The sequence below is a fragment of the Adiantum capillus-veneris genome, chromosome 3 (genome assembly GCF_014529385.1).
Source record: "Adiantum capillus-veneris isolate H3 chromosome 3, ASM1452938v2, whole genome shotgun sequence".
In the NCBI taxonomy this organism is placed as follows: Eukaryota; Viridiplantae; Streptophyta; class Polypodiopsida; order Polypodiales; family Pteridaceae; genus Adiantum; species Adiantum capillus-veneris.
The window spans coordinates 162,675,256-162,702,359 of record NC_140933.1 but is presented as its reverse complement, the minus strand read 5'-3'; the positions used below and the strand labels follow the sequence as shown (position 1 = coordinate 162,702,359).

The 27,104-nt window shown below is 44.1% G+C and overlaps 1 protein-coding gene across 1 annotated transcript; it reads right to left on the bottom strand.

Moving 5' to 3' along the window:
* Positions 1-116: 116 nt before the first annotated feature.
* LOC147462087 (uncharacterized) lies at positions 117-27,104 on the bottom strand. Its single transcript, XM_086509530.1, has 3 exons — positions 26,864-27,104; positions 26,150-26,766; positions 117-644 (listed from the first exon to the last, which is right to left on the bottom strand). The coding sequence occupies exons 1-3, from the start codon at positions 27,030-27,032 to the stop codon at positions 258-260; spliced, it is 1,173 nt and encodes a 390-aa protein (XP_086365656.1). The 5' UTR covers positions 27,033-27,104; the 3' UTR covers positions 117-257.

The following is a 27,104-nucleotide window of genomic DNA, read 5'->3' as shown; positions in this document are numbered from 1 at the left end:
TGTCTAGGAAATTAGCCAAAGCCTCCAAAACCATTGACCTTTCCTTATCCTCGAGAGGATGTTGCGATAAGATACTCCAAAAACAAGATAAACATGCCCAGATGATGACAGACACACATTCAACTGCTTTTTGTACACCTTGCTCCATTTTGTTACAGACAGTTCTAATGTCCTTGTACAAAACCTTTCTGAAAAGGCAGGCACTCGAAGGCATGACATGCAAAGCCTTGAACTAGAGATCATTGTACAAAATTACATCAATCCTCTTCAAAATACCTATCTTCAGCATCTTGAGACATTTCCTCCAACCAGTAATCATCCAAAGCTGTGTCATTATCAATGCGGATATAGTCAAAGTGGTCAGAGTCCTCACCTGATAGAAACTTCTCTTGCATGATTCGTGTAAAATCATCCATGTTAGACTCTAGCTCTTCCCTTGAAATTGTAGGCTTTGGATTGCTTTCCCCGGCAACAAACTTATCAAGCATATATTTAGAGAAACGCTCAAGCTTCAACTGCTGCCGTTCCTCAAAACTGAGTACTCTGCTTTCAGGTTCTCTATCACTCAGCTCTGTATTGCCTTCTGCTTCTGTTGCAAAGCTGGAAAGTCCTGCTCCACTGCTGCCATCACGCTCATGCAACCTCTGCAAGACATCACATCAATAAGCTCTTTATCCTCTAATTGACAAACAGTACTTACTCATACAAGTTCTCTCATACTTCAGTGCATGTGCTCATGAAGTAAAAGAACCTATATCAAAAAGTATCAAGTCAAGCATGCATGCTTAAAACTGGAACCTTCTGAGCAGGTCACCAGCAACTTCTAGAAACATATCAATTACAACTTTGGCCAGATCTCGAATAGCGAACAGAAACAAACTGCAGAAACCAAGAGAAAGGCCCATGAAATGAAACAGAAACAAATTACAGAATCGAGGAGGAGGACCCATGCAATGTAGACATAGTAAATAGGAGTGTCAGCCATCCAGTGCAGATTGAGTAGTATGAGAACAAGTGGCCCCTTTATTGAAGAAAAGAGATGTTCCACGTGAATGCAGTTTTCGAATTGATGGTCCAAGTAAATGAAGTTTTGGGGTTGCGTGAGGGAAGAGGACCAGAGAGTGTCAAAACTGAGTTTGGAGGCCCGAAAAACACTGTTTTTCTCATAACTTTCTCAGCTGGCCTCAGCACTGTATAAACACTAAAGCATACAAATGCTGTACTGAGCTGGTCCTTATGCCAGGAAACCCATCTTCAAATGGGGTTCAGTAAGGTAAATTGTAAGCTACAAGAACTTGCTTGCCTGCATGAGACTACCTACTGCATAGCTTTTCCAAAAACCTGTTGCACTAAGACATTCTTTGAAGAAAGTTAAAGAATAAATCATAAAAAGGTGCAGACATGTGCTGTTAAAAGCTTAATGGCAAAAAAAATCCAAGCTCTTGCTGCCCCTTCTGAATGCAAGATTGAGTCGAGGTTGCCTTGTAAGTCACGTTAAGACCACCAAACAGTAATAAAACACAGAAGGAAACTAAGCATTGTTGTGTGGACATCCTTCAGATAGATGTCACATAGTTTACGCCTTGCAACTTGTGAGGGGAATCTAAGACTGCACATGTCACAAGTTGATGACATGGCAGTACCCCCTAGTCCAGGAGCTCACACAATTAGAGTATCCCACCCAAATTTTCATACAGACTGATGATGTGGCAGCAACATACGGACTTTGCTGACATGACACAATTTAGACGAAGGGTGCTTTTTTGAGTGATAGTAAAAAACATATGAAATTTTTAACTGCTTTAAAGCACTGTCAAATAGCATATGATTTTTAAGTTTCTTTGAAAGAGAGGGTCTATAAATTAAGGCTGAGGCTCAGTTGCAAAAATCTCTTTGATCAAGTGAAGGGAGAGTTCTTGTAAAGATTATAATAAATTCCCTATTTATGTGTCCAAAAATTCATCAACCACTAAATTTTAAGCGGTAATGTTACAGGCTTGAACATTCCAAGCGAGAACAACACACAAACAGAAACTGCAAAATCACTGAACTTGAAGAGAGAGAAAAGGAAAATCGAACATGTGCTGGCCCCAAAGTCTGGCGCCCCTTTCGGTATTTCTTTATTATTGCTTTGCAAAGGTACAACTCCCGAGGGTCCACCTCTCCCCAAGAATCTACGAGGCCCTCTGGGCACTTCTAAACTTACAAGGAATGCCGAAAAGGAGAGCCCCAAAAGCACTTGATCCAAAAGCATTGGAACCCAAAAGCATCTGCTCTCAAGACCCACGCAAAAATCTGCAAGCGCAAAACACAGAAATCCGTACAGCCTGCTACGTCAGCATGTCAGCACGATTTACGGAAATCAGGGGCAGAGTTCAGAGTTTTTGGGTTTAGGCCCCTCGGCCGGTGCTCCATAGGTCAATAGGGGTTAGGATTTTTAATTCTTAACCCCTTAGGCCCCTTGGCCCATCTTTTGGGTTTATTTCCTTGTCTCTCAGCCAATCCTTCCACTTGGGCACGCCACGTCATCACTTTGTGACAGGTAAGGTAACATTTATGTTGCTTTGGACCATGGGGATGAGTTATCATAAAATTCAAAACTCCATAAGGAAATCTACTCATAAAACTGATACACTAGGAAGGTAAATTTTTTTGTCAGAAGTCAGTAGCTATAACCCAATGAAAATGAGGACTCAGGAGGGAGGGAGCAATGTTCGAGAAAAGTGTCTCAGCTTTACAATCGTGCCGCTTTGAAACTAAAACAATCCCGATTTGAGAGGAAGAGAAAAAGAAAAGCCTACCTACATTTTTGAGAAAAAAAGTAAAATTTAGCTCAATTTTCCAAATTTTTCTCTCAAAAAGATGATAAAAGGAAATTGTGTATGGCTGCAAAAATGATTTGTCTCGAACACTAGGAGCAAAGAAGAGAATTTTTAACCCTAGTTGTATCATACAGCAACCACAGCACTACTGAGAGAGAAAGATCTCCATATCTCCAGTCCAAGAAAATAGTGAAGCAAGCCAAGATTTGTCATCTCAAACTCCTTTGCCAAGGTCTCCATAGTACTATGTATGTGATGGTCATAGCTACTTGTGATCACAAGATCGTCCGCAGAAAGTATAGCAAGAGTCACCTGTCACGAGACGGGTGTAACAGACTTGGACACTCCAAGTCAAGAATCTACCACGACAGCACCAAATAACCACTTCAAAACAGTTCACAGTTCACAATTTAATTCGACACTGGCCCGGCGGAGTTCCGTGCCTAGAGATATTGGCCCCAAAGACTGGCGCCCCTTTCGGTATTTCTTTTTATATTAATCTAAGTTCAAAGTACAAGAGTGTAGGCAGGCGCTCACACTCAGACTCTGCGTCCAGATGCTCTAAGTTGTGAGAGGCCTGCTCACATATTTAAAGGTACAAGGAATGCCAAAAGCAGAGCCCTAAAAGCTGAAAATCAAAAGCTCAAATAAAGCAAAGGTTCTTTCTCTCTCTTGCTTGTAAAAATAAAGCGAGTCCCAAAAAGCTGTTCTTTTTTAAAATTAGGCAGAAAAGCTCTCTCTCAAGCTCTTTTGGATAAAAGCAAAAGAGTTCCTCTCTATTGCGTAGAAAAAGCAAATCCCATGCGCAGCCAAAAGCTGCCCATGCAACAGTGCTTTTCCCGCATACTGCTGCCACATCATCAACCCGCAAATCACGGAAGCGTCCATACAGCACAGCTCCGGCCAGCAAATTAGGGTTAGGGTTAGGGTTACGGTTTTAGCATAATTAGGGTTTTTGATTTTTAGGATTAGGGTTTCAACAGAATTAGGGTTTTTGATTTTAGGGTTAGGGTTTCCCGCAGAGCGGCTAGCCACGTCATCACTTTGTGACATACCCCCCTCTTGAAAGCATAGTAATCGCCCTCGATTACACCTGCAAAACAGACAGAGGCCATAAACCGTCTTAGCAGACACTGACTGTTAGTACCTACGTACTAGGAACACACATCTAGCACATATACCAATCGACAATCACATCACACGACATCACATGACATTCAACATTCATTCGGATCTTAGACCATGATTTATCGGCAATGTAGCTAGCAATCGCATCTAGATCCAGTCGAGACCTCATAGATGTCCAATTGACTAACCCCTAGTGCAACCATGTCTATTCGAGATCAATTAGACCAAAATGCTACAGTCATTTCGTCTATCAGTTCCTGCACTTCAAACAAGTCAAAAACAAATCAGTTTCATATTAAGGAATTCCATTTCATAAAGTCATCCAGCAGAATACTATCAGCTCTCAGTATCCCTGGTAGAATACTCTCAGCTCTCGGTATCCCTGAAGCTGAAAGAGACATCAGTAAACTTAGTATTCAAAAACCGAGGCATTTGTTGACAAAGGAGCGGAGTAACTCCCCTCTTGTGCAAACCCACTGCACCAGATCTCCGGCCAAGCTGAACTCTGGATTCCTTTTGGAGTAGACTATGCTAAACCAAAAGCTTCAAGGTAAAGATTCACATTGCGAGGAAGATTTGCTAGGTCTTCCTTCTCCATTCGCTTCGCATCCAATGCGAAGTAGGTCTTGAATTTAACCAAGAACCGTTAGTTCGCTTTACCTTCTTTCTTTCTTTCTGTGCCAATTTCTGTTTTGGAACGAGTATCTGCTCGTTTTCGTCCAATTTGAGTTGTTCATCATCAGGCACATTGCCTTCAAATGGCTTCAAGAGACTCACATGAAAAACATTGTGAATCCTCCAAGTATTCTGGCAGCTTCAGTATGTCATGCTAAGCTTACAAAGAAGCCGCTCCTTTCTCTATTGTTTTCTTTCTCGGTCATGCCTTCCCATAATGTAAGAGCACTCAATTCTTTTCCTTCAATTTCAAATAGCGACAATGGCAATCTGCTGCCTTTTTCTATCTTTCCTGAAATTTCTGTGAAGCCTTCCGGACCAAGTCCCTCGTGAACTAGTCGGCTTCAAAGAAAAATCTTATCTTTCGCGCTAAGGAAGGGTAGAACCTTCGTAGCAAATTCAAAAATCTCAAATGTGGATGAAAAACGCTAGGTCCTTGTTGTGATGCAAAAACGCTAGGCCTGCTGGGGGTCCTGCTGAGAAGGTGCCTGTTGAACCGAAGTTCCTGCTGCCTCTTCTGCCAGAAAGTGCTAGCGCTAGGTTTTCTTATATACATGCACGGCTAAATTGCCCTACCCAGTTCCCAACAAAAGTCACTTAAAATAATAAGTGAAAATTGGCTAAAATAGGGAAAATAGGTCTATGCATTGTAAAAATGCTCCTGATGAGTTCTGATGGAAATCTAATGATCATGCTGTGTGCACACTGCAACCAAAGGATATGCATCTACTCTAAGTGCCTGGACATGCACGGTCTGCGAACAAACTCACAAAAGTGCCAGATCACTTCATAATCTAGACTGACTGAACTAAACTGAATTGAACCCTTGTCATGAAGTAGCTTGTCCGTGTACACATAGGGTTAGATGTGCACGTGACATCCCCTCCATTTCAAAGTGAGGTACTGGTACCGAACTGTATGGCGTCGTGGGAGATCGCCAACAACATCCGGAATCCTGAAAAGGACTCTTCGCCGGCCCACTTTGATGTGTTGCTAAATTGGCTTTATCTTACAGAAAAATAATTCTAAATGAATTATTGGATTTATAAGTGAGAGGGTTTTCTCGCTTGGAACACCAAGGAAAAATAATTCTAAACGAATTATTGGAATTTCAAGTGAGAGGGCTTTTCTCACTGGAGACATCCGAGTACAGAGTATTCCTAGTGCGTCATTTAAAGTAATGACGGGAACACTGAGAACGGGAATATCTGTAAGGCCACCAGGAACGGGTACTTCTGATGCGTCACATCGGATGGGTGACAGGGAGCATCGGAAAGAAGTATCCGACCGTCCAGGAACGGACATCTCTGATGCGTCATAGGATGGGTGACATAGAGCATCGTGAAGGAGATTGTACCGTAAGTTCGGTAGGAAAGGACTAGGTGATGGGTATTCCTGATGCGTCACAAGGTGGGTGACGGGTGCATCAGAAAGGGAATATCCATAATCGGGAGGAAATTCCGAACTGTGTTAGAATCGTGCACAAGGAAAAAGCAAGCACTTGAATGAAGATGGGTTCAGAGGAAACTTTGAGGAAAAACAGATGCTTTTTGAGAAGCGGGATTTCCTTTCGGGAAAGCAGATGCTTTCTCATGAGGAAGTCTATGTCTGCATTGCAACTGTGCATGTGATTGCATCCAGGGACGCCTAGGAAGTGCTGTGAAAGCATTGTTTTTAACTTATAAGGTTTTATTGAGTTTTTGGACAGATTTAAACCATTTTTAAAGGTGACCGACCGCCCACTTAATAAGTGGACAGCCATCTAATAAATAAGGCAACAGATCAGCCAGCGTTTTCTCTCTCTTTTTTTCTGGCAGAGCATCGGAAAAATTTATTTTATTTTTTTTTTAAAAGCCGCGATCTCTACGCGAGCAGCTATTCTTGCCCGTGGCTAGGAGCTATAAAAGCATCACATGCCCTTACTCAGAGAGGAGGACCAATCTTTGCAAGGAGGAGATGTTGCTGCAAATTTCAGCCGTAAAGAAGATGTTGCAGGTGATGCCCATGGCTGCTCCATGTGTACCAGATGTCGCCAAGACCCAGTGCGCGAGTTCCCTCGCGAAGAAGTGCCTACGGAGCGTGTTTCCATCGCGACAAGCTGCTGTTTTTCTCTGATTTCAGCCCCTAAACGTCGTAGATGGGGCTGATTTATGAGAAGGAACCGCAGAACACACCTCTTTTGTGTGTAGGATTGGAAGAGAGGATTTTCTATGGAGAGATCTCTTCCAGGGAATTGCTTTTCGAGAACGGAGTTGCGTTTCGAGCGTCAAGACTTTGAAGGTAACGATTTTCATGTTATAAACTCTGAGTATTTGTTTGCAGGTGTACTTCCTCTTAGTGAGGGAGTAGGAGCAGAGGAAGGTATGAGCCTCTGCAAGAGAAAAGCGCTCTGAGGAACTAGAGCCAGATCAGCCTAGAGGTTCCGTATCCGAGTTTGGGAAGTAGATCCACGGATCGGAGAGAGGTAGTCTCTCAAGTTGCGATCCAAAAGTTGGGATTCCCAAGTAGGACTTCGTGTCCGGGAAAGCAGAGTTGTTCTACAGGAAGAGGAGAGTTCTAAAAGAGAGTTGCAAGGATGTCATGCCTTGAGTCTGGAAGGTGAGATCCAGAGGCGAGAACCTTGATTCTCGAGGAATTGGAATAAGGAACGGAAGTTCCTTGGAATAGGGTTTTGCCCTAGGAATCGAAAGCTGAGGCTTCCGAGAACCATCAAGTCTTATTCTAGAACGAACGTGGTAATACGTTCGGTTCAAGTCGCTTGTATAGACTTCTCCTCAGTTATAAAGATACTATTACGGGGGGGGACCAGCCCATCTTCTGGTCCCCAGTACTGTGTCGATCTTCTCACTTTATCTCTCTCTCTCTATCTGTTTCTCTCTATATCCTCTGGCTTCAATATTAAGTGATAAATTTTATTTATCCAAGTATATTTTATATTGCTATGCGCTCCCGTTTGTGACAGTGGTATCAGAGCATGGTCTCCTCTCTTTCTCTGTAAAGGAGGACGACTCTGAGAAGATACGGGAAGAAGCCATGACAAGCCAAGAGAGAAGTAAGCAGGCGGAACCCGAAGTCTTGCAAGGAAAAGCTCGCAGAGTTGGAAATTTTTTTTCTCTCTGCAAGAAGTCAACACAAGGCTTGGGATTCTCTAAGAAGGCGACAAGAGCATGATGCTCAAGAACCTAGAGAATCCAAGGAGCGGAATGCTCGAGATTCTTCAGAATCCAAAAAATATCCATGAACGTCAATCCAAAACTATAGCCATGAAATCCCGTCATTCCGGGAAGGATATGAAGAAGGTCTCTAGACCTAGGAACACTTCTAGTCAAGTTTGATACTTTCGACGGAAGGGAAGATGCCCCGAAAGCTACCGCTTTGATTCGACAAGTTTGAAGTTGCCTTTGCAAACGGCAATTTCTGAAAAAGCGTCGAAGATGAGGCATGTGATTAAACACCTCAAGGGGATTGCAAGTACTTGGTGGTATACCAAAGCTCTGCAAGGAACTTACAACAAGACTTGGATTCAATTCAAGGATGAATTTTTCGACAATTTTTTTTTTTCCTCTACGCTTTGAGGAAGGCATCCAAGAAGATTGGGATGGGTTTGCCCAATAGGAACACGAGTGAGGTAAAGCAAGTAGTGGTTCACTCTTGCCAAGGTAGCTCCACTCTCGATCCTCTCTGAGGAAGGAAAGATGAAGAAATTCAACGAAGGACTTTTGCCCGAATTTTGTAGATGCATCTGCAAAATACTTTGCAGCAGATGGTAGAGTCAGCAATAAAAGCTGATAGTGTACACCTTAGTGTACATAGAATCCAATCCCCGTAGTGGGACGGGAATCATTGAACACAGAAAGTTCGGAGTAAGGGAATTCAATCTAACTCCTGTCTAACCGGGACTACCACTCTCGAGTGTTTATGAGAGCAGGATCAAACCGAAACATTGTTTTCTGAGATGAATTGGTTTGCTTAACTAGCCGGAAGGTCAACTATTGATCTGGTATCCGGTAATTCTCGAACAGATTACCTACTACTGCAGGTAGGAAATTATGAAGGAACCATTCTGAGCTTTCAAGCAAAGAAAAGCTTTCATGAAGCTTGAGTACTCTTTAAGCCCACACCCCCTACACGGTAAGGGAAGATATGGTAGTGCTTTTTGCACAAGTGAATGAACACACTCTTTAGGAGGGAAGGAACAAGCGACGACTACAGCCTGTGCTTGAGAAATCCAAGGATTACCTAGATTATTTGATGAGCGGGTTTTACTCTAAGATCGAGCCAAGTGATCATCAAGTTGAGCGTCTTCGCTCTAAGGATCTTACGAAGGGAAGGTCATTTCCCAGGTTCACCGAAACTTTAACACAGCTTAAGAATTATGTACACTTTTGAGTACATGGATAACACACGAAGATGCAGACCTATGCCAAGGAACTGGACGAGAGTTTGTTATACTCTCTTGAGCGTCTTTTTGCGCGCAAGAATATTCCGACACGAGAATCTCTATTTGAGATGTGTTTGGTAGAAGGAATTTGAGTTTCTCTACGGAGAAGAGGTTTTCCAACGGTCGTTGATCATTGAGTACACTATGTGCTTTTACCATTACAGTAGCAACTTTTGGTTGCGGTATATGTTTCTCCATGAGCAGGTCAAGTAGCATTTACACGCTGCTGGAATAAATTTGAACTATTTTGTTCGTAAGAATATAATTCGCCAACCGTTTCAAAATGGTAAGAATTACAAATGAGAGAATATCCCTGAGAATCAAAGAGGGTTCGCTCTATTGTGAACCGGGTTTGAAAGTACGTTCAGAAAATGTTATGGCTAGAATCCTATCTGCCTGAGGTTTTGCAAATCGTCATTGATGCTCGCAAGGTGAATCATTTTTTATGATTTTGTAAGGACGAGACGCTAATGGGCCTCGGGAAATCACTGTTGCTGGTTAACAGAGTCTTAGATAAGGAAACTTTGGATCACAACAATTGGCCTACCCAAAGCAAAGGCCCGAAATAAGAACTTACTTTGGTAAGATGACACACTTGTTCTGCCATAGGAAGATTCACATGAGCTTAATGCTCTCGACATGCCCTATGCGGGAGGACACAAGAGGTTTAATATCCTCAAGACTAATAGCGCAAGGTTATGCGCAAGGACATAGACCTAGATTGATTTCTAGGAGGTTTATTCTTCTCGGAATTGAGAAGGTGGAATTGAGTAAACAGATTCTCGGATGAGGAAACTTCCAATCTGTTGGAAAGACGCGAATGACAAGTTCTTACATGGCTCGTAACTTTAATGAAAGGTGAAGGATATCCTCGAGGTCCTAGAGGAAAGACATGAATCGGTAAGGTAAGTATTGAATTCTTGAATTTTTGTTTAATTAAATTTTTAAGTTCTCTTTTGAGAAAGGACTAGCTCAACTCACCATTGAGCAAGATTTGGAATCTTTCCGGTTTCTCCCCGGCAGTTCAGTTGGACCTCTACAGTTGAGGACAACTGTTTATAAGTGAGAGGGATGTTGCTAAATTGGCTTTATCTTATAGAAAAATAATTCTAAACGAATTATTGGATTTATAAGTGAGAGGGTTTTCTCGCTTGGAACACCAAGGAAAAATAATTCTAAATGAATTATTGGAATTTTAAGTGAGAGGGCTTTTCTCACTGGAGACATCCGAGTACAGAGTATTCCTAGTGCGTCATTTAAAGTAATGACGGGAACACTGAGAACGGGAATATCTGTAAGGCCACCAGGAACGGGTACTTCTGATGCGTCACATCGGATGGGTGACAGGGAGCATCGGAAAGAAGTATCCGACCATCCGGGAACGGACATCTCTGATGCGTCATAGGATGGGTGACATAGAGCATCGTGAAAGAGATTGTATCGTAAGTTCGGTAGGAAAGGACTAGGTGATGGGTATTCCTGATGTGTCACAAGGTGGGTGACGGGTGCATCGGAAAGGGAATATCCATAGTCGGGAGGAAATTCCGAACTGTGTTAGAATTGAGCACAAGGAAAAAGCAAGCACTTGAATGAAGATGGGTTCAGAGGAAACTTTGAGGAAAAACAGATGCTTTTTTAGAAGCGGGATTGCCTTTCGGGAAAGCAGATGCTTTCTCGCGCGGAAGTCTATGTCTGCATTGCAACTGTGCATGTGATTGCATCCAGGGACGCCTGGGAAGTGCTGTGAAAGCATTGTTTTTAACTTATAAGGTTTTATTGAGTTTTTGGACAGATTCAGACCATTTTTAAAGGTGACCGACCGCCCACTTTTATAAAAAAAAAAACCGCGATCTCTACGCGAGCAGTTATTCGTGCCCGTGGCTAGGAGCTATAAAAGCATCACATGCCCTTACTCAGAGAGGAGGACCAATCTTTGCAAGGAGGAGATGTTGCTGCAAATTTCAACCGTAAAGAAGACGTTGGGTGATGCCCATGGCTGCCCCAAGTGTACCAGATGTCGCCAAGACCCAATGCGCGAGTTCCCTCACGAAGAAGTGCCTACGGAGCGTGTTTCCATCGCGACAAGCTGCTGTTTTTCTCTGATTTCAGCCCCTAAACGTCGTAGACGGGGCTGATATATGAGAAGGAACCGTAGAACACACCTCTTTTGTGTGTAGGATTGGAAGAGAGGATTTTCTATGGAGAGATCTCTTCCGGGGAATTGCTTTTCGAGAACGGAGTTGCGTTTCGAGCATCGAGACTTTGAAGGTAACAATTTTCATGTTATGAACTCTGAGTATTTGTTTGTAGGTGTACTTCCTCTTAGTGAGGGAGTAGGAGCAGAGGAAGGTATGAGCCTCTGCAGGAGAAAAGCGCTCTGAGGAACTAGAGCCAGATCAGCCCAGGTGTTCCGTATCCAAGTTTGGGAAGTAGATCCACGGATCGGAGAGAGGTAGTCTCTCAAGTTGCGATCTGGAAGTTGGGATTCCCAAGTAAGGACTTCGTGTTCGGGAAAGCAGTGTTGTTTTGCGGGAAGAGGACTCTGGAAATAGAGTTCTAAAAGAGAGTTGCAGGGATGTCATGCCCTAAGTCTGGAAGGTGAGATCCATAGGCGAGAACCTTGATTCTCGAGGAATTGGAATAAGGAACGGAAGTTCCTTGGAATAGGGTTTTGCCCTAGGAATCGGAAGCTGAGGCTTCCGGGAACCATCAAGTCTTATTATAGAACGAACGTGGTAATACGTTTGGTTCAAGTCGCTTGTATAAACTTCTCCTCAGTAATAAAGATACTATTACGGGGGGGGACCAGCCCATCTTCTGGTCCCCAGTACTGTGTCGATCTTCTCACTTTATCTCTCTCTCTATCTATTTCTCTCTATATCCTCTGGCTTCAATATTAAGTGATAAATTTTATTTATCCAAGTATATTTTATATTGCTATGCGCTCCCGTTAGTGACAGATGTGTGGATTGTGCGATACTTAAACTTCATAAAGGTCTGCAATGCTTGCTTCTTTGGGCCGCGCCGAAAGTGACACAAAGTCTTATGTGCCTCCTTCAATGCTTCAACTTCGTCTAGAGTCATGCTTCTACCTTCTTCAAGAATCTTCGAGGATGAAAATTCATGAAACCATTTCCAACACAAAAACATGAACATACCCATTCCATGTAAAGTGACTGGAAAAATACTAGTCTTCTTGAAAGACTGTGCATGCAATGTAGATGAGCATAGAGACGGAGTGTCAAATCGTTCATCAAACACACGCAAACAATGAAATCGAAACTTGTCTTTGTGATCTAAATCTATCAACTATGGCAAATCACAATGGAAATGTCTATGCTTGATGCTCAATCTTTCTTGTGCTCTCTCGGATACTGTGTCATGCCAAGGAAGAGACATGGAATGTGACTCCCTTGAATGCAAAAGTCAATCATGTTCATCGTGCAATATGTCATGCCTATGAAAAGGGATCACATAAGGACAGTGACTAAAATACAGGAAATCATCACGAATGAAACACTCGAACAATGCGTGCTGACTAATCATTCAAACACATAATACTTCATGTGGGGGTTCTTTGGTGTCACCAGCGTGTGACTACTATCTATCCTTTTTGTTGATTTCTTTCTTATTATTTATTTACTTTCACTTTTTGGAAACACCCCTCGGGAAATCTAACTGCCCTGCATTGCATAGCTAGTGTGGAACTGTCCAGAGGGAGTCCAGGCGTGAGGGCAAGAGAGCACTAAGGTTGGACAAGGACTATGATTAGCCAAGTGGGGTCATTAACTAGCCAAACTGGAATCCTTTGTTACAGAGGCTACATTTCAGTTCTGGGTGTGGCTGCAGTGTACAAAGAGGGTCAGATGACCTAGAAAGATACAATGGCAGCATCTCCTAAAATTTAGGGAACTGCTATTTTGGGACCTGAAAATGTCTTCGCGTCATTACGTGCAGTTTGACATGGGGATCATTTTGTTACTCTGTGGCCAAGTCAACAGAGGCTGCAGGTGAGATATTTTTAGACCCGAGGGTCTAAAGCGGGAAAATGCACAAATGAGTGACACTTGGCACTCTGAGGCCAGTTTACTACTTATAGAGAAGGCAAAAACGTGATTTTCAGCTGTGAGCTCATTTTCAAGTTTCCTGTCACAGGTTAAGAGCTATGGAGTGCTTGCTTTCCCTCCTATGTGCAGTGCGGTGCCAGGAGTGATGCCCTGCACGCTACGCACTGCCCTCTCTCTCCCCTATGGCAGTATGTTATGCCCCTCTAGTGGGCTTTTCATTTGACCAATGTACAGTTGTGTGGGTTCATGCGCGATTGCCGAGGCAAGAGCCTCTTGCACAGGTACTGGATCAGCTAGCGGCTAATCCCCCGCAGGTACACGTGAATTCGGAGAGGTTTCACGCCAGAAATCTCGTCCGATTCAAAGGGCAAGTAGCCCTACAGGTGCGGGAGCTCAAGGACTTGCTACGGATGCGACCGGCACGCGAAACGGAGCCCGAAACAGTAAATTACAGCCTGCTGTGTATTTTTGCAGGTTTAGGGTTTTGGCCCTAAACGGTCCCTAATACCCCCAGGAGGTTCGGGGACGCGAGGGGACCGCTGTACAGGTGATCTGGCGCATTTTCGGGGCAGAAAAAAGAGAATTCAGCGTGCTGCAGATTCTCGCCAGGTTTTGTAAAGTGCCCGTATGCGTCGGGAAAGTCAGTCAATTTGTGGGAATACTGATTGTGAAGGGTCCTAGTACAGTTATGCTGCTGAAATCGGGCCGGTACAGTTGAAATTCAGCCGAGTTTGTGCGGGGCAGCTTGTAGGGAACCACAGCGTTTATTCCCTCTTTTGAACAATAAAGAAATACCGAAAGGGGCGCCTAAGTTAGGGGCCAATCTGGTGTCGGTCTTCTCATACAGGTGCATTCTAGCAGCCTGTATCCCTTTCCCCCGTGTTGTGTCTTGAAAGTACAGGTAGAATAGACGACTAATAATGGGTGAAAGCTAAATCAAGGTTTGAAGTAAAGTCTACCGCCCTTTTTGGATAGAACGGGCCGGTTTCACTTTGGACCTCAACTCCAGAGCCAAGATCGGTTCTTCTTGATTGATCGAATCTTCCTGTGGGGGTTCTGTGGACCTTGACTCGAAAGCCAAGATCGGTTCTTCGTGATTGATTGAATCTGCAACAAGATCAGCTTCGCTAGAAAAAGCAGCAACTAAACCATCATCCTTGTGAACAATCACATCTTTATCATGCAAATCATCATGCTTATCATCTTGCTTATCATTATCATGTGTGTCATGCTTTGAAAAAGAAGAGACTGAGAAAGTCTCCTTCTCCTCAATCTCTCTAAGTTGTGCCTGCACGTTAGAAAAAAGTAGGACCAATGCGGCTTTCCTTTCCTTGTGCTCACGCTCCATTTCGGCTCTTCTTTCTTTGTGCTTGCGATCCATTTCTACTTTTCTTTTTGCATTTCTTGCTTCGCGTTCTAACTTCCTATCCATCACCATCTTGTCGAAAACCTCCATAAGAGTTGGTGCAATCTTTGGCGTAGATGGTTAAGGGGGAGGGTCGGAAAAACCTCCTGATGGGGAAAACTCTTCTTCGCCACTCCCATGCTCACCACCTCCATGCGAAGTATCCATTCCGCTTCGGGTGATGACCATACACTGAAGTCGTGGATTCTTAAGTTCACGAGGAACTTGGGTTCTTGTGGGTCTTGGGGTTCTTAAGTTCTTGAGGATCTTGGTTCTTAAGTTCTTGAGGTTCTTGAGGTTCTTGACGTTCTTTTGTAGCTTGCAATCTGTGTTAGAGAAGGATCTTCTCTTTACCCGAGCTCTTCTCTTTCCTGCGGGCGCACCCCTTGGCGGCCTTGCGTTCACACCAAGGTTGCTTTTTCCCACCTCACGTCGATTGGCGGGCCGCTAAATGCACGGTCCACTCTCAATGAGTGAAAAGAGAAACAAGAGGAGGCTTGACAAGCCCTTCTTTCTTGGGTTTCCTGTCACTCTTCAAAAACACGATTAGGAATCGACACGCCCAAGAGGACTTGGGTTACGTGCGACCGCAACAAGCAAAAAAAAAATTAAGTGGTTCTTGTGGTTCTTTCCTTGAGTGATACAGAACAATGTCAAAGCTTTGATACCAATGTAAGGTGCAGCAGAAGTGAATGTTGAACTTTGCTCAAGATGAGTGCTCCAAACTGTGCTCAAGGGTTCCTTTTACTTATGGAGGGAAGAGTCTTCCATTCCTGTAGTGAGAGAGTGCAAATGATCACAAACAAAGTGAATGACACTGTGAATGAAGGTGTTGAGACTAAGAGATAGAGAGAGAAGAATACGGCACCAGAATGTTGTCAAACCCTCTTCCGAAGGCCCCACTCTCTATGGCAAGAGCAGTCTACTATTGATTGCACAAATCTCTACAATGCTTGGACTTGCCGACGATGTCAACAACGATGAGACGGGCTGAAATCAGAAAACGCTAATGGCTGAAATCTGCAAATCTTGTATCTGCTGAATTCTGACTTGATGTCGGTGACGATGCGAGGACGACGCACTGAAAACGCAGATGCTGAAATCTGCGTTTTCCAGGCTGAAATTGCAAATTGTGGCTGATCTGACCGTGCGGCGAGGATCTGCTGCGGGAAGGTGAGATCTGCGATGTTCTGGACTTCTAATCCGATGTCTGACTGCTGAAAACTAAAAACGCTGGTGCTTACTGAGGTCTTGTCGCGATGAAACTGCAAAACGCTAGGGCTGAAAACTGTCTGCTATGGGGAATCTGCTAATGCTAGGGCTGATCTGGTTGCGTTGCTGTGGAATCTGCTAACGCTAGGGCTGATTTGTTGTCGTTGTCGAATCTGCTATAACGCTAGGGCTGATCTGATGTGTCTTGTTGTCACCGAGGCTGATCTGCCAAGCAAAAATGCCAAGGCTGCTCTGTGGATGAAAACGCTAGGTCCTTGCTGTGATGCAAAAACGCTAGGCCTGTTGGGGGTCCTGCTGAGAAGGTGCCTGTTGAACCGAAGTTCCTACTGCCGCTTCTGCCAAAAAGTGCTAGCGCTAGGTTTTCTTATATACATGCATGGCTAAATTGCCCTACGCTTGAGAATTCCGGGAACGGAATCGGAAATTGACTGTGGAGTCTCGACTTCGAGTACAGACGGAAAAAAGATTGAGAGCTCGTCTCTCGGATTTCCCTTACGGGAAGGAACGACCATCGAGTCAGAGAATTAGAACAGAGGGGTTTTCTCCAGTTCTTGTGCTTGTAAAAAGATTCTCCCTAATAAAGGATTCTCTTTAAGGGGGGGGACGAGCCCATCTTCTGGTCCCCAGTACTGTGTCGATCTTCTCTCTCTCTCTCTCTCTCTCTCTCTCTCTCTCTCTCTCTCTCTCTCTCTCTCTCTCTCTCTCTCTATTTATTTCTCTCTATATCCTTTGGCTTCAGTATTAAGTGATAAATTCTATTTATCCGAGTATGCTGTTGGCAGTTATCCATGCTCTTACTTAGTGGCGATACTTTCTACTCGGAGCCAATTTTATAGTGTTCACCGATCATCAAAGTTTATGCTATTTCTTGTCCCAAGGACAGAAGAATGTGGTGGCGGATGCACTATCTCATAAGCCTTTAGTTTTGGCTATTGCGGCAGTTCATTATCACTACTTTGAAAATTTGGTAGATCAGTACGCCACAGATTTTGTAGACATCTTTGATCGGTTACAAAGTGGGGAAGTAGTTACGGGCTACTCACGCAAGGAAGGCTATTTGATGCGGAAGAACTTGTTATGTGTTACACAAGCACTGGGAAATAAGGTTTTGACAGAGTGCCACTACCCACCTTTTTCGGACCACTGTGGCATAGAGACCACATTGAAAGGTGTGTAACGGTTTTTCTATTGGCCGAGGCTCAAAAAGGATGTGGATGAGTTTGTTTGCAGTTGTTTGATATGCCAGAAGGTCAAGTTCGACAGGCATAAGGCACCAAGTCTTTTGCAACCTTTACCTATACCTAGCCGATCTTGGGAAAGTATAGAAATGTATTTTATTTTTCATCTTCCCAAGACTCACAGTGGGCATGATTTTTCCTGGAGAGTCATCGACAGATTTAGCAAGCAGGCTCACTTTATTCCAGCCATGAAGGTGGTTAAGTGATATCATTTGGCTAAACCGTTTATCTCGCAGATATTTCGACCTCATGGCATGCCTTAGTTTATAATTTCAGATAGAGATCCCCATTTTACCAGTTTTGGAGGGCAATCTGGGAGATTATTGGTACCCGGTTACATTTCTCGTCTTCTTTCCATTTGCAGATAGATGGGCAATCAGAGATTGCAAATTCAGTGGATTTGGACTTGTTGAAGTCTTACATCTCTGATCAAAAAGCTTAGTGGGAGAAGTTTTTGCCCTTGGTGAAGTTTGCCTACAACAACACAATGCATATGTCTATGGGGAAGGTGCCATTTGAGATCATTGAGGGTGCTAAGAAGGGTTCCACCTATTCTAAGCACCAAGGATAAGATCTTTGAAGCAGATTAGTGTGTTCAGGATTTGGAGATTGCTTTTGCAAAGGTGCGCGAGTGTAAAGTGCAGCGGAAGTGTTTATGGATTTAGCTCGAATCTAGTACTCCGCACAAACACAAGGGACACTTGAATTGAACTGAACTGAATGAAAGAAAGAGACACACAAGAGAGAGAGAGAGAGAGAGAGAGAGAGACGACACCGAATGTCGGGTCCCAAACCCTCAAGGGCCCCCTTGCTTTGTTGCCAGAGCAAGTACTTTCTTTATTCTTGCACAAATGCTCGTACATTGACTAAATGTTGAGATGATGATGCTAATGGGTACTGATGCTGGGTACTACTGGTTCTATGTCGAAGTCGATGACGATGGGCCTGCGGCTGAATGCCCAATTGCTAGCGAGGTCAATGGTTAGGGGTCTGCAACCACAACGAGGCAAGGTTGAATCTGTTGGCTGATGGCTGAGATTTGATGGCGATCATGAGCTGAAAACTCCGATGGTAAAAGCTGAAAACGCTAGGTTTTTTTGCTGCCCAAAAATGCTAATGGGACTCTGAGGAAGGGGTTGGCAGTCTGGCTGAAAACGCCAAAAAGGTTAAGAATTGCAGGGAGTTCTCCTCCTCTGCTTCCTGTCCTACAAGCGCTGCTCCTGGCTGCCTATATACCCACCAAAGGCTGGGTCGAGCAGGCTAATAGGCAGCCCCACGACCATGCTTAATAAAAGGCTGAAAATAACTTAATAAATCAAGTCAAAATAAGAGGTGGTTCTCGCAGTATGCCTACATGATGAAATGGTGTCTTGTGCAAGAGAGGGTATGTAACTATGACCGTCCTGCTAGAGGCTCACGAAGGTGCCAGGCTCAGTCCTAAGCTACTGGATCATGCTAGACTATGGCAGGACATGTCCATGTAGCGCAAGTGAAGTGCGCACGTGACATCCCTCCCGTTAAAGGTGAGGCACAACTATCGAACTTCTATCTGTACTTCTGATGCTAAATGCTTCTGATGCATGTGAATGCATGACCAATGAAGATTCCTCCAAACGGGTGGATACTGCAGGTGTCGATCTGGTGCAATGTAGACACCTACCATACGACTTACCAGGTAGGCTTGCTAGTGTCGCAAAATACCAACCTTCCTGCTGACTCCGCCTTGCGAGCAAATACCACCACTCAAATAGTCTTGTCGTGAAAACATTGCTAGTGAAGTTGAAAGGTAAAGGTGCTCGGAGGTATTTCCAAGAATTTCTTGTCGACGGAAGTGGATGCACGCTACACGCAGATACGAATGCAGAAGAGGGTTAGGGATCCTTCATATCCGCATAAGAGGCAAGTAGATCCTGGTACTTAAGATCTGGGTTCTCGTGTATCTAATGTCTATCTTCCTTCAAAGGCATGGAACTGAAGATGGGGGACGCTATTCAAAGCACTCCAAGACTCGGAGAGCTACCTCTTACCTTAAGGGGAATGCTCGTACTTGGTGGTCCACGCTTCTTTTAAACAAGACTGCGCCAGTTAAATGGCTGAAATTCAAAAAGCTTTTTATTTCTTCTTGGTTGACACAAGAGTATGAACGAGATATACGAGCTGCTTGGAACCATCTTCGGATGACCAAGAAAGATACAATCAATGCTTATTGTGAAAGATTCTGGAGCTCTTTTCTACCCGCCTCTTCATTCAAGAAGATCACGTTCAGAGAACAGATTGAGCGGTTCACCTTGGGTCTACCTACAGAGATCCGAGATCACTGCTTGGAACAGAAGTCAGCTTCTATTCAGGAGTTGATGAGTCATGCGAAGCGGGGCTTTGCCATTCACTCTAACAGTCTGACTTACCCCACAGATGAGAACATGACACAACGAGCCAAACAGACTTCTGGGAACGAAAGTAGAAAGAAAAAGAGCAACCAAGAGAAAAAGGATGCACGACCCAAGCTTACTCCTCAGGAGCGAGCTCGATTCATCAAAGAGGGGAAGTGCTTTGGATGTGGGGAACAGGGGCACATCTCCGCGAAGTGCCCTAAAAAGGCACAGAAAGAACAGAATGATAAGGACGACGACAAGCTTGAGAGTTCAAGAGCAGCTGAGGAACGTGGACGAAAAGGCAAGATGAAAACAGGACTGGTTCCAGATTGTGTGGGTATCGATCCCAACACCATGGATGAGAGTATAGAACTTTGCCAAGCTTGGGGCAAAGTGAAAGATCAAGAGGCCCTGATTTTCTTTGATGGAGGAGCCAAGGCCAACTTCATTTCACCGGAATCGGCGACGCGGCTCGAGATTACTCCCGATCGGATGGGACCACTTGCAGAGGCAATTCTAGCGGCACCCGGCAGGGACATAGCCATTACACCTGTCATTGGCAAACTTCGGTTGCATTGTCAGGGCTATTTGGGGCATGAGGACTTCTTCATAATGCCTTTGGAGGGTTGTGACGTTCTCTTAGGGATTCCCTGGTACCACAAGAACAACGCCGTGGTCGATTATCGGGCAAGAAAAGCGACTTTGACTACAGAAAAGGGCAGAACAATTGTACTTGATATAAAACTGAAGAGCGAGTGTCCCTATTGTATCGGCTTCGGCCATTTCAAAATTAATGAAATCCACTCTGTTTGTTTACTCGATCTTTATGAAAGAATTGAGCGATAAGGATAGGACAAATATGTCTAAACTTGATAAAGAACGCCAAGATTTTCTCCACTCTCACGCTGATTGCTTCCCAGAGGGCCTACCAGGAGGGTTACCCCCTGCTCGTCCTGAAGATCATACCATTGATCTGATACCTGGAAGCACACACCGAACCAGCCACCTTACCGTGTGAGCCGAGCACAGAATGAAGAGATTATGAACCAAGTGAAAGACCTCTTGGAAAAGGGTCTTGTCCAGCCTAGTACTTCACCGTATTGCTCTCCAGTGTTTTTGGTTTTGAAGAAAGACGGATCTTGGAGGATGTGCATCGATTATAGAGCTCTCAACAAAATCACCATCAAGAACAAATTTCCGATTCCTAGGATCAATGATATACTTGACAGGTTACAGGGATCCTCGTGCTTTAGCAGGATTGACTTGAAGAGTGGATATCATCAGATCCTAATCGCGCCGGGAGACGTCTACAAGACAGCCTTTCGGACTACTTTTGGGTTACTTGAGTTTTTGGTGATGCCTTTTGGCTTAACCAATGCTCCTGCGACATTTAACCGGATGATGGACAAGACTTTTTGAAAGTACAAACTATTTGTTGGCACTTTCTTTGACGACATCATTGTTTTCTCCAAGAATGAGGCAGAACACAAAGATCATCTACTTCAAGTCTTTCAGGCATTACGAGATCACAAGTTAGTGATTAATGCAAAGAAAAGTGAATTTTTCCTACCACAGATACACTTTTTGGGACACATTGTCTCAGCCAATGGAGTGCAAATGGACCCGGCCAAGATAGAGACTATCCGTGATTGGCCTGAAGTTAGAAGCTTCTTGGGACTGTGTTCGTACTACAGGCGGTTCATACGAAAGTTTGCAGAGGTTGCTTCCCCTTTGCATATCTTGACACAGAAAGGAGTCTCTTTCTCGTGGGGATCCACAGAGGTGACTGTCTTTCGGACCTTGAAAGAGAAATTGACTACGGGACCAATTTTGACTTTGTCGGACTTGCAGAAGTCATTTGAAGTATATTGTGATGCTTGTGGTCGTAGTCTGGGTGCGGTCTTGATGGAAGAAGGCCATGTCATTGCTTCCGAGAGCCGATTGTTCTCTAGGCCGGAGATGACAGCACAAATATATGAGAAAGAGCTTTTGGCGGTTATCCATGCTCTTACTCAGTGGCAGCATTACTTACTCGGAGCGGATTTTACGGTCTTTACACACCATCAGAGTTTGCGCTACTTCTTGTCACAGAAGCAGCTTTCGGAAAAGCAGATGCGGTGGGCAAACATCTTGTCACAATTTCACTTCCAGATTGTCCATGTGCAAGGACAGAAGAATGTGGTGGCAGATGCTTTGTCTCGGAAGCCGTTGGTTCTGGCTATTTCCGCGATACATCATAGGAGCTTCGAGGATATGGTCGATCAGTATGCCACAGATACAGATTTTGCAGATATTTTCACACGGATACGGGATGGGGAGACAGTAGCTGGATACTCCCTTCGGGAAGGCTACTTGATGAAAAAGACTATGTTGTGCGTTACACAGCCATTGAGGGAAAAGGTTATGACTGAATGCCACTATCCACCTTTTACGGGTCACCGCGGCATTGCTACCACCATGAAGGGGGTAGAGAGACACTTCTTTTGGCCGAGACTCAAAAAGGATGTGGAAGAGTTTGTGCGCAGTTGCTTAGTATGCCAGAAGGTCAAGTTTGACAGGCATAAGGCACAGGGATTGTTACAGCCTTTACCCATGCCCACCCGCCCCTCGGAAAGTATTGCGATGGATGTCATTTTTGATCTCCCGAGGACACACAGTGGTCACAATGGTATCTGGACTGTTATTGACAGATTTAGCAAACAGGCTCATTTCATTCCAATGAAGAAAACAGTCAAGCCGGATCACTTAGAGAGACTGTTTGTGGCCCTGATCTTCAGATTACATGGCATGCCTGAGACGATTCTCTCCAACAGAGACCCCAGATTTACGAGTTTGTTTTGGAAGGCAATTTGGGAGAACATCGGCACGCGGTTGCAGTTCTCCTCATCGTTTCACCCGCAGACTGACGGGCAATCCGAGATTGCCAATTCAGTGGTTCTAGATTTATTGAAGTCTTATATCATGAATCAAAATGGGAAAGATACTGGAATTTGCCTACAATAACACGATACACTCTTCGACGGGGAAGGCGCCATTTGAGATTGTTGAAGGTGCTGTGAAGGTTCCACCCTTCCTGAGCACGAAAGATAAGATCTTTGAAGCGGATGAATATACGCGAGATTTGGATACAGCTTTTACCAAGGTTCGCGAGACTTTGCAGAAATCTCAAGAACGACAGAAAAAGGCAGCGGATCGCCATCGTCGCGACATGAAATTGAAGGAGGATGATTGGGTGCTCTTACGTTTTGAGAAGGCACGCCTACAAAAGAAAAAGGGAAAGGAGAGGCTTTTTCCAAAGCTTAGTATGAGATACTATGGACCTTTCCAGATTACTGAAAAGATAAATGATGTCTCCTTCCGATTGAAACTGCCAGATACTAGGAGGATTCACAATGCATTTCATGTGAGTCTCTTGAAACCTTTTAAAGGTGATGTGCCTGATGATGGGGAGCCTGATGAGCAACCCGAAGTGGAAGAAAACGAGGAGATCCTTGTTCCTGAACAGATTTTGGCACATAAGGATACGAAGACTAATGGTAAAGTCCGAAGGCGGTTCTTGGTGAAGTTCAAGAACTATCCTGCATTGGATGCGAAGTGGATGGAGGAGGAGGACCTAGCAGATACTCCTCAGATTGTGAAACTTTACCTCGATGCTTTTGTTTAGCATAGTCTACTCCAAATGGAACCCAGAATTCAGCTTGGCCGGAGATCTGGTGCAGTGGGATGCGCAAGAGGGGAGTCGCTCCGCTCCTTTGTCAATAGATGCCTTGATTTAGATACTAGAGCCACTAATGTCTATTTGAGCTTCAGGGATACTGAGAGCTGACAGTATTCTGCTGCATGACTTTATGAAATGGAATCCCTGATAATGATACTGATTTCTTTCTTCACTTCTTTTGAGTGCAGGAACTGATAGACGAAAGACTGCAGCATTTTGGTCTACTTGATCTTGAATAGACATGGTTGCAATAGGGGTTAGTCAATCGGACATCGATGAGGTCCCGATTGGACATAGATGTGATTGCTAGCTACATTGCCGATAAATCATGATCTAAGATCCGAATGAATGTTGAGTGTCATGTGATGTCCTGTGATGTCGTGTGATGTGACTGTCGATTTGGTACATGTGCTAGATGTGTGTTCCTAGTACGTAGGTACTAACAGTCAGTGTCTGCTAAGACGGTCTATGGCTTTTGTCGGTTTTGCAGACGTAATCGCGGTCGATTACAATGCTTTCAAGGGGGGGGTGTGTCACAAAGTGATGACATTGCGGACAACAAAAACCCTAATTTCTGCCAAAAATCCTAAAATTCTTGCAAACCCTAATTTCTGCCAGAAACCCTAATTTTCCAAAATCGCGGAGGTGGAAAAAAAATTTGTTTTTTTTGAGCGACGCAAATCTCAACTTTTTCTCTACTCTTGGCGAGCGAGAGAGAGAGAGAGAGAGAGAGAGAGAGAGAGAGAGAGAGAGAGAGAGAGAGAGAGAGAGAGAGAGAGAGAGAGAGAAGGATTACTTGCTTTTATTATTAAAAGCCACACAGAGAGAGCTTGTGAGAGAGAACACCTGCTTTTGATTTTGCAAGCTTTTGGGGCTCTACTTTTGGGCATCCCTTGTAACTTACATAGGTGGTTTGGGCATTCACTTCTCAGAGCATCTGGACGCAGAGTCTGAGAGTGAAACCCGACCCACTCTCTTGTACTTTGAACTGATTAATACAAAAAGAAATACCGAAAGGGACGCCAGTCTTTGGGGCCAATATCCCTAGGCACGGAACTCCGCCGAGCCAATGCAAATCTATTGTGATCTGTGAATTTTTTGAAGTGGTTATTTGGTGTTGTCGCAATTGATTCTTGACTTGGAGTGTCCAAGTCTGTTACAGAAGGGCCATCTCATACAGAGTTACCAGGGAACGCCATTTTATATAGAGGGAACGCAAGAACGGCGTTCCGGACAGTGCTCACTACAGTAACTCTGATGTCATAGCCTATGAGAGTAGAATGTTCTCTAGACCAAAGACGGTTGCACAAATCTACGAAAAGGATCTATTAGCAATGATACACGCTCTGACTTACTGGAGACATTTTCTGCTCAGAGTAGATTCCGCAGTGTTTACAGATCATCAAAATTAAAAAAACTTCTTGTTCGAGAAGCGGCTTTCGGATAAGTAAATGAGATGGATGAACATTTTGTTGCAGTTCCATTTTCAGATTGTTCACATGACGGGAAAGAAGAATTTAGTCGCAAACGTGTTGTCTCAAAAGCCAGGATATCGGCCATCTCAATGATACATCATCAGAAATTAATTAGAAATTCCTTGTCACACATTGTTGACGCGGCATGACGCCAAGGGCTTAGACCTTGGGTCTACAAAGGACAACTTTGGCCGTTACCTACGAATCCTAAAAAGTGATGAAGTGGCAATCGTACAGACGCCTAGAATTTTCGCCAGCATTATGAGCAGATCCGCTTTTTACAAAAACAGCCCCATGGGTGCAAGTGTTTTATACGTGAAGCTTTTAAGGGCCAAGCTTTTCATACCTGATGCTTTTGAGCCAAGGGTCTTTAAATACGAGCCTTGGGGACTCTCTTTGCATTCTCACGTATGCGGAAGCAAAGGTAGAGCTCCCTTGCAGTTGTACCTTTGTGCAGTAATATAAAAGAAATACCCGAAAGAGGTACCAAGGTATTGGGGCCAGTGGTTTGGGAGTGGAACTCCCTAAAGTCTATTCCAATCCTGACCCTGGTGGTGGATGTGCCCTTACACGTGGATATAGTCAGGATCTTCATTGTGTGTCTGTCTTGGAAAGGCAAATTATTTTGCAATTTATAAATCTTCAAGACACCTTTCTTCCTCCTATTCCAAGACTTCTCGACTTGGACTTATTCCAGGTTTACCGCCGTGGCAAATTTCTCTCCTTTCGGTCAAAGTGTTCCTCTTCAAGAGGCTTTCTCATCTCGCCTTTCTAGTGCTGCTACACTAGGTTTATATACATCAGTGGTGGTTGCCACCTATGGCTATTCAACACTCATTTTTTTCTCTCTTCCTCCCTAACCTTTTTTTAGTGACTTGTTCCTTAGTTGACGACTCGATCAACTTCCTTGTGCAACTAAATAAGTATCATCTCGGCCTCAAAAATCATCACATTGATGTTGTACAGATCCTCGTTTTGTAGATTTGACGATCATTCCTTTCGAATTCCTTCTCCAAATATATCAGGATTCCGACATTTCCTCTACAACTTCTCAGCATCTATTGTTGAGAGGGTGTTAAAGCATTATGTTCACCTTTTAGATGCATTCTCTCTTGCTTACAAGCTTCTCATCACACCTGCACTCGCCTTGGTTGCAAGTTGGCCACCCCTACTCTGCTAGACAGAAATCTCAGGCACATTTAGGATTTGCATCAGCACTTTGCTTATTTCAAGCCTGTTTTGGCATAGGATATTTTTTGTCGTGGTATTTGACAAAGATATTTGCCCGACCTTGCCTTGGCTCACTACATATAAGGCCTAGGAGGCTCTTTGACCTTTGTCTTGTATCATTCACAAAGTTTGCCATCCACGTTATTGGGCTCACCAGCCTTTTGTCCATCTGTCTCTCTTCTCTCTCGCACGCCATTGTCTCTCTCCTCTCTCCTCTCATTGCAAACTCCACAACAAATCTTTGACTCCACTTCTTAGGAAACATGTACATATTATGTAATGCTTGCCAAGTAGAAATGCATATTTCAAACCCTATGCCCATGTACAAAACAAAAATAGACATACCTGCTGCTTAGGCTCTTCTTCCTTTCCCTCTTCATTTTCCGAATCTTCCTCCTCCTCTTCATCTTCATCTTCATCTTCCTCTTCATTTTCCGAATCTTCTTCCTCCTCTTCCTCTTTATTTTTCGAATCTTCCTCCTCCTCTTCATCTTCATCTTCCTCGTCCTCTTCCTCTTCCTCTTCCTCTTCCTCTTCCTCTGGAATCATATGCATTGAGTCTTCTTTGTCAGTTGATATGCCTGCCTTTTCCCTCTCTGTTTTAAGGCGGGCCTGATATTCAGCTTCTTCTCCTTGCCTTATAAGCATGTCCGACCAACGCTCTCCTTGACGAGCAAAGGCATGCTCTGAAGGGTCCTGAAACTGACCCAAGTACTCATAATACAAAAGAGGCGCTCTCATTCGCATGGAATTTTCAGAGAAAAAATCTCCATCTTGAATCAGTCTGTCCATAAACGCAAGGCGCCTATTCTTGACCAAATTGGCACGAGCCTTTTGCTCCTTGGCCGATGCAGGAAAAAGAGACCTTCTGAGTTGTTTGAGGTGCCAATCAACTTCATAATCGCCATTAAGAGCATCAAATTCCTTAAGCTCTGCAACATTTAGTTTAGAACCATGACGCTCTGCAAAAACACACAAAAATTTTAACTGAAATTATAATGCCCTTGTTGCAAGCAAGGGACAAGAAATTCCCACTCTTAGATCCAATGAAACCCTTACCAAGAAAGACAGAAGCATCACGGTTGATGAGGTCAAAGAGGTGGGCTTTCTTGTCAGCTCGGGACAGAGAGTCACCTTGACAGGATAGGGCAAAGGGCAGGTGAAGGTCTGATAGGCCAGAAAGACGCTTTGTCATTTCTTCCATGGCGCTCTCCTCGAGCTTCGCCATGAGGCCTAAAGAGCAATCGAATTAACCCAAAAAATTACGATACTACAATAGGCTATGCTAAGCCTTCCAGAA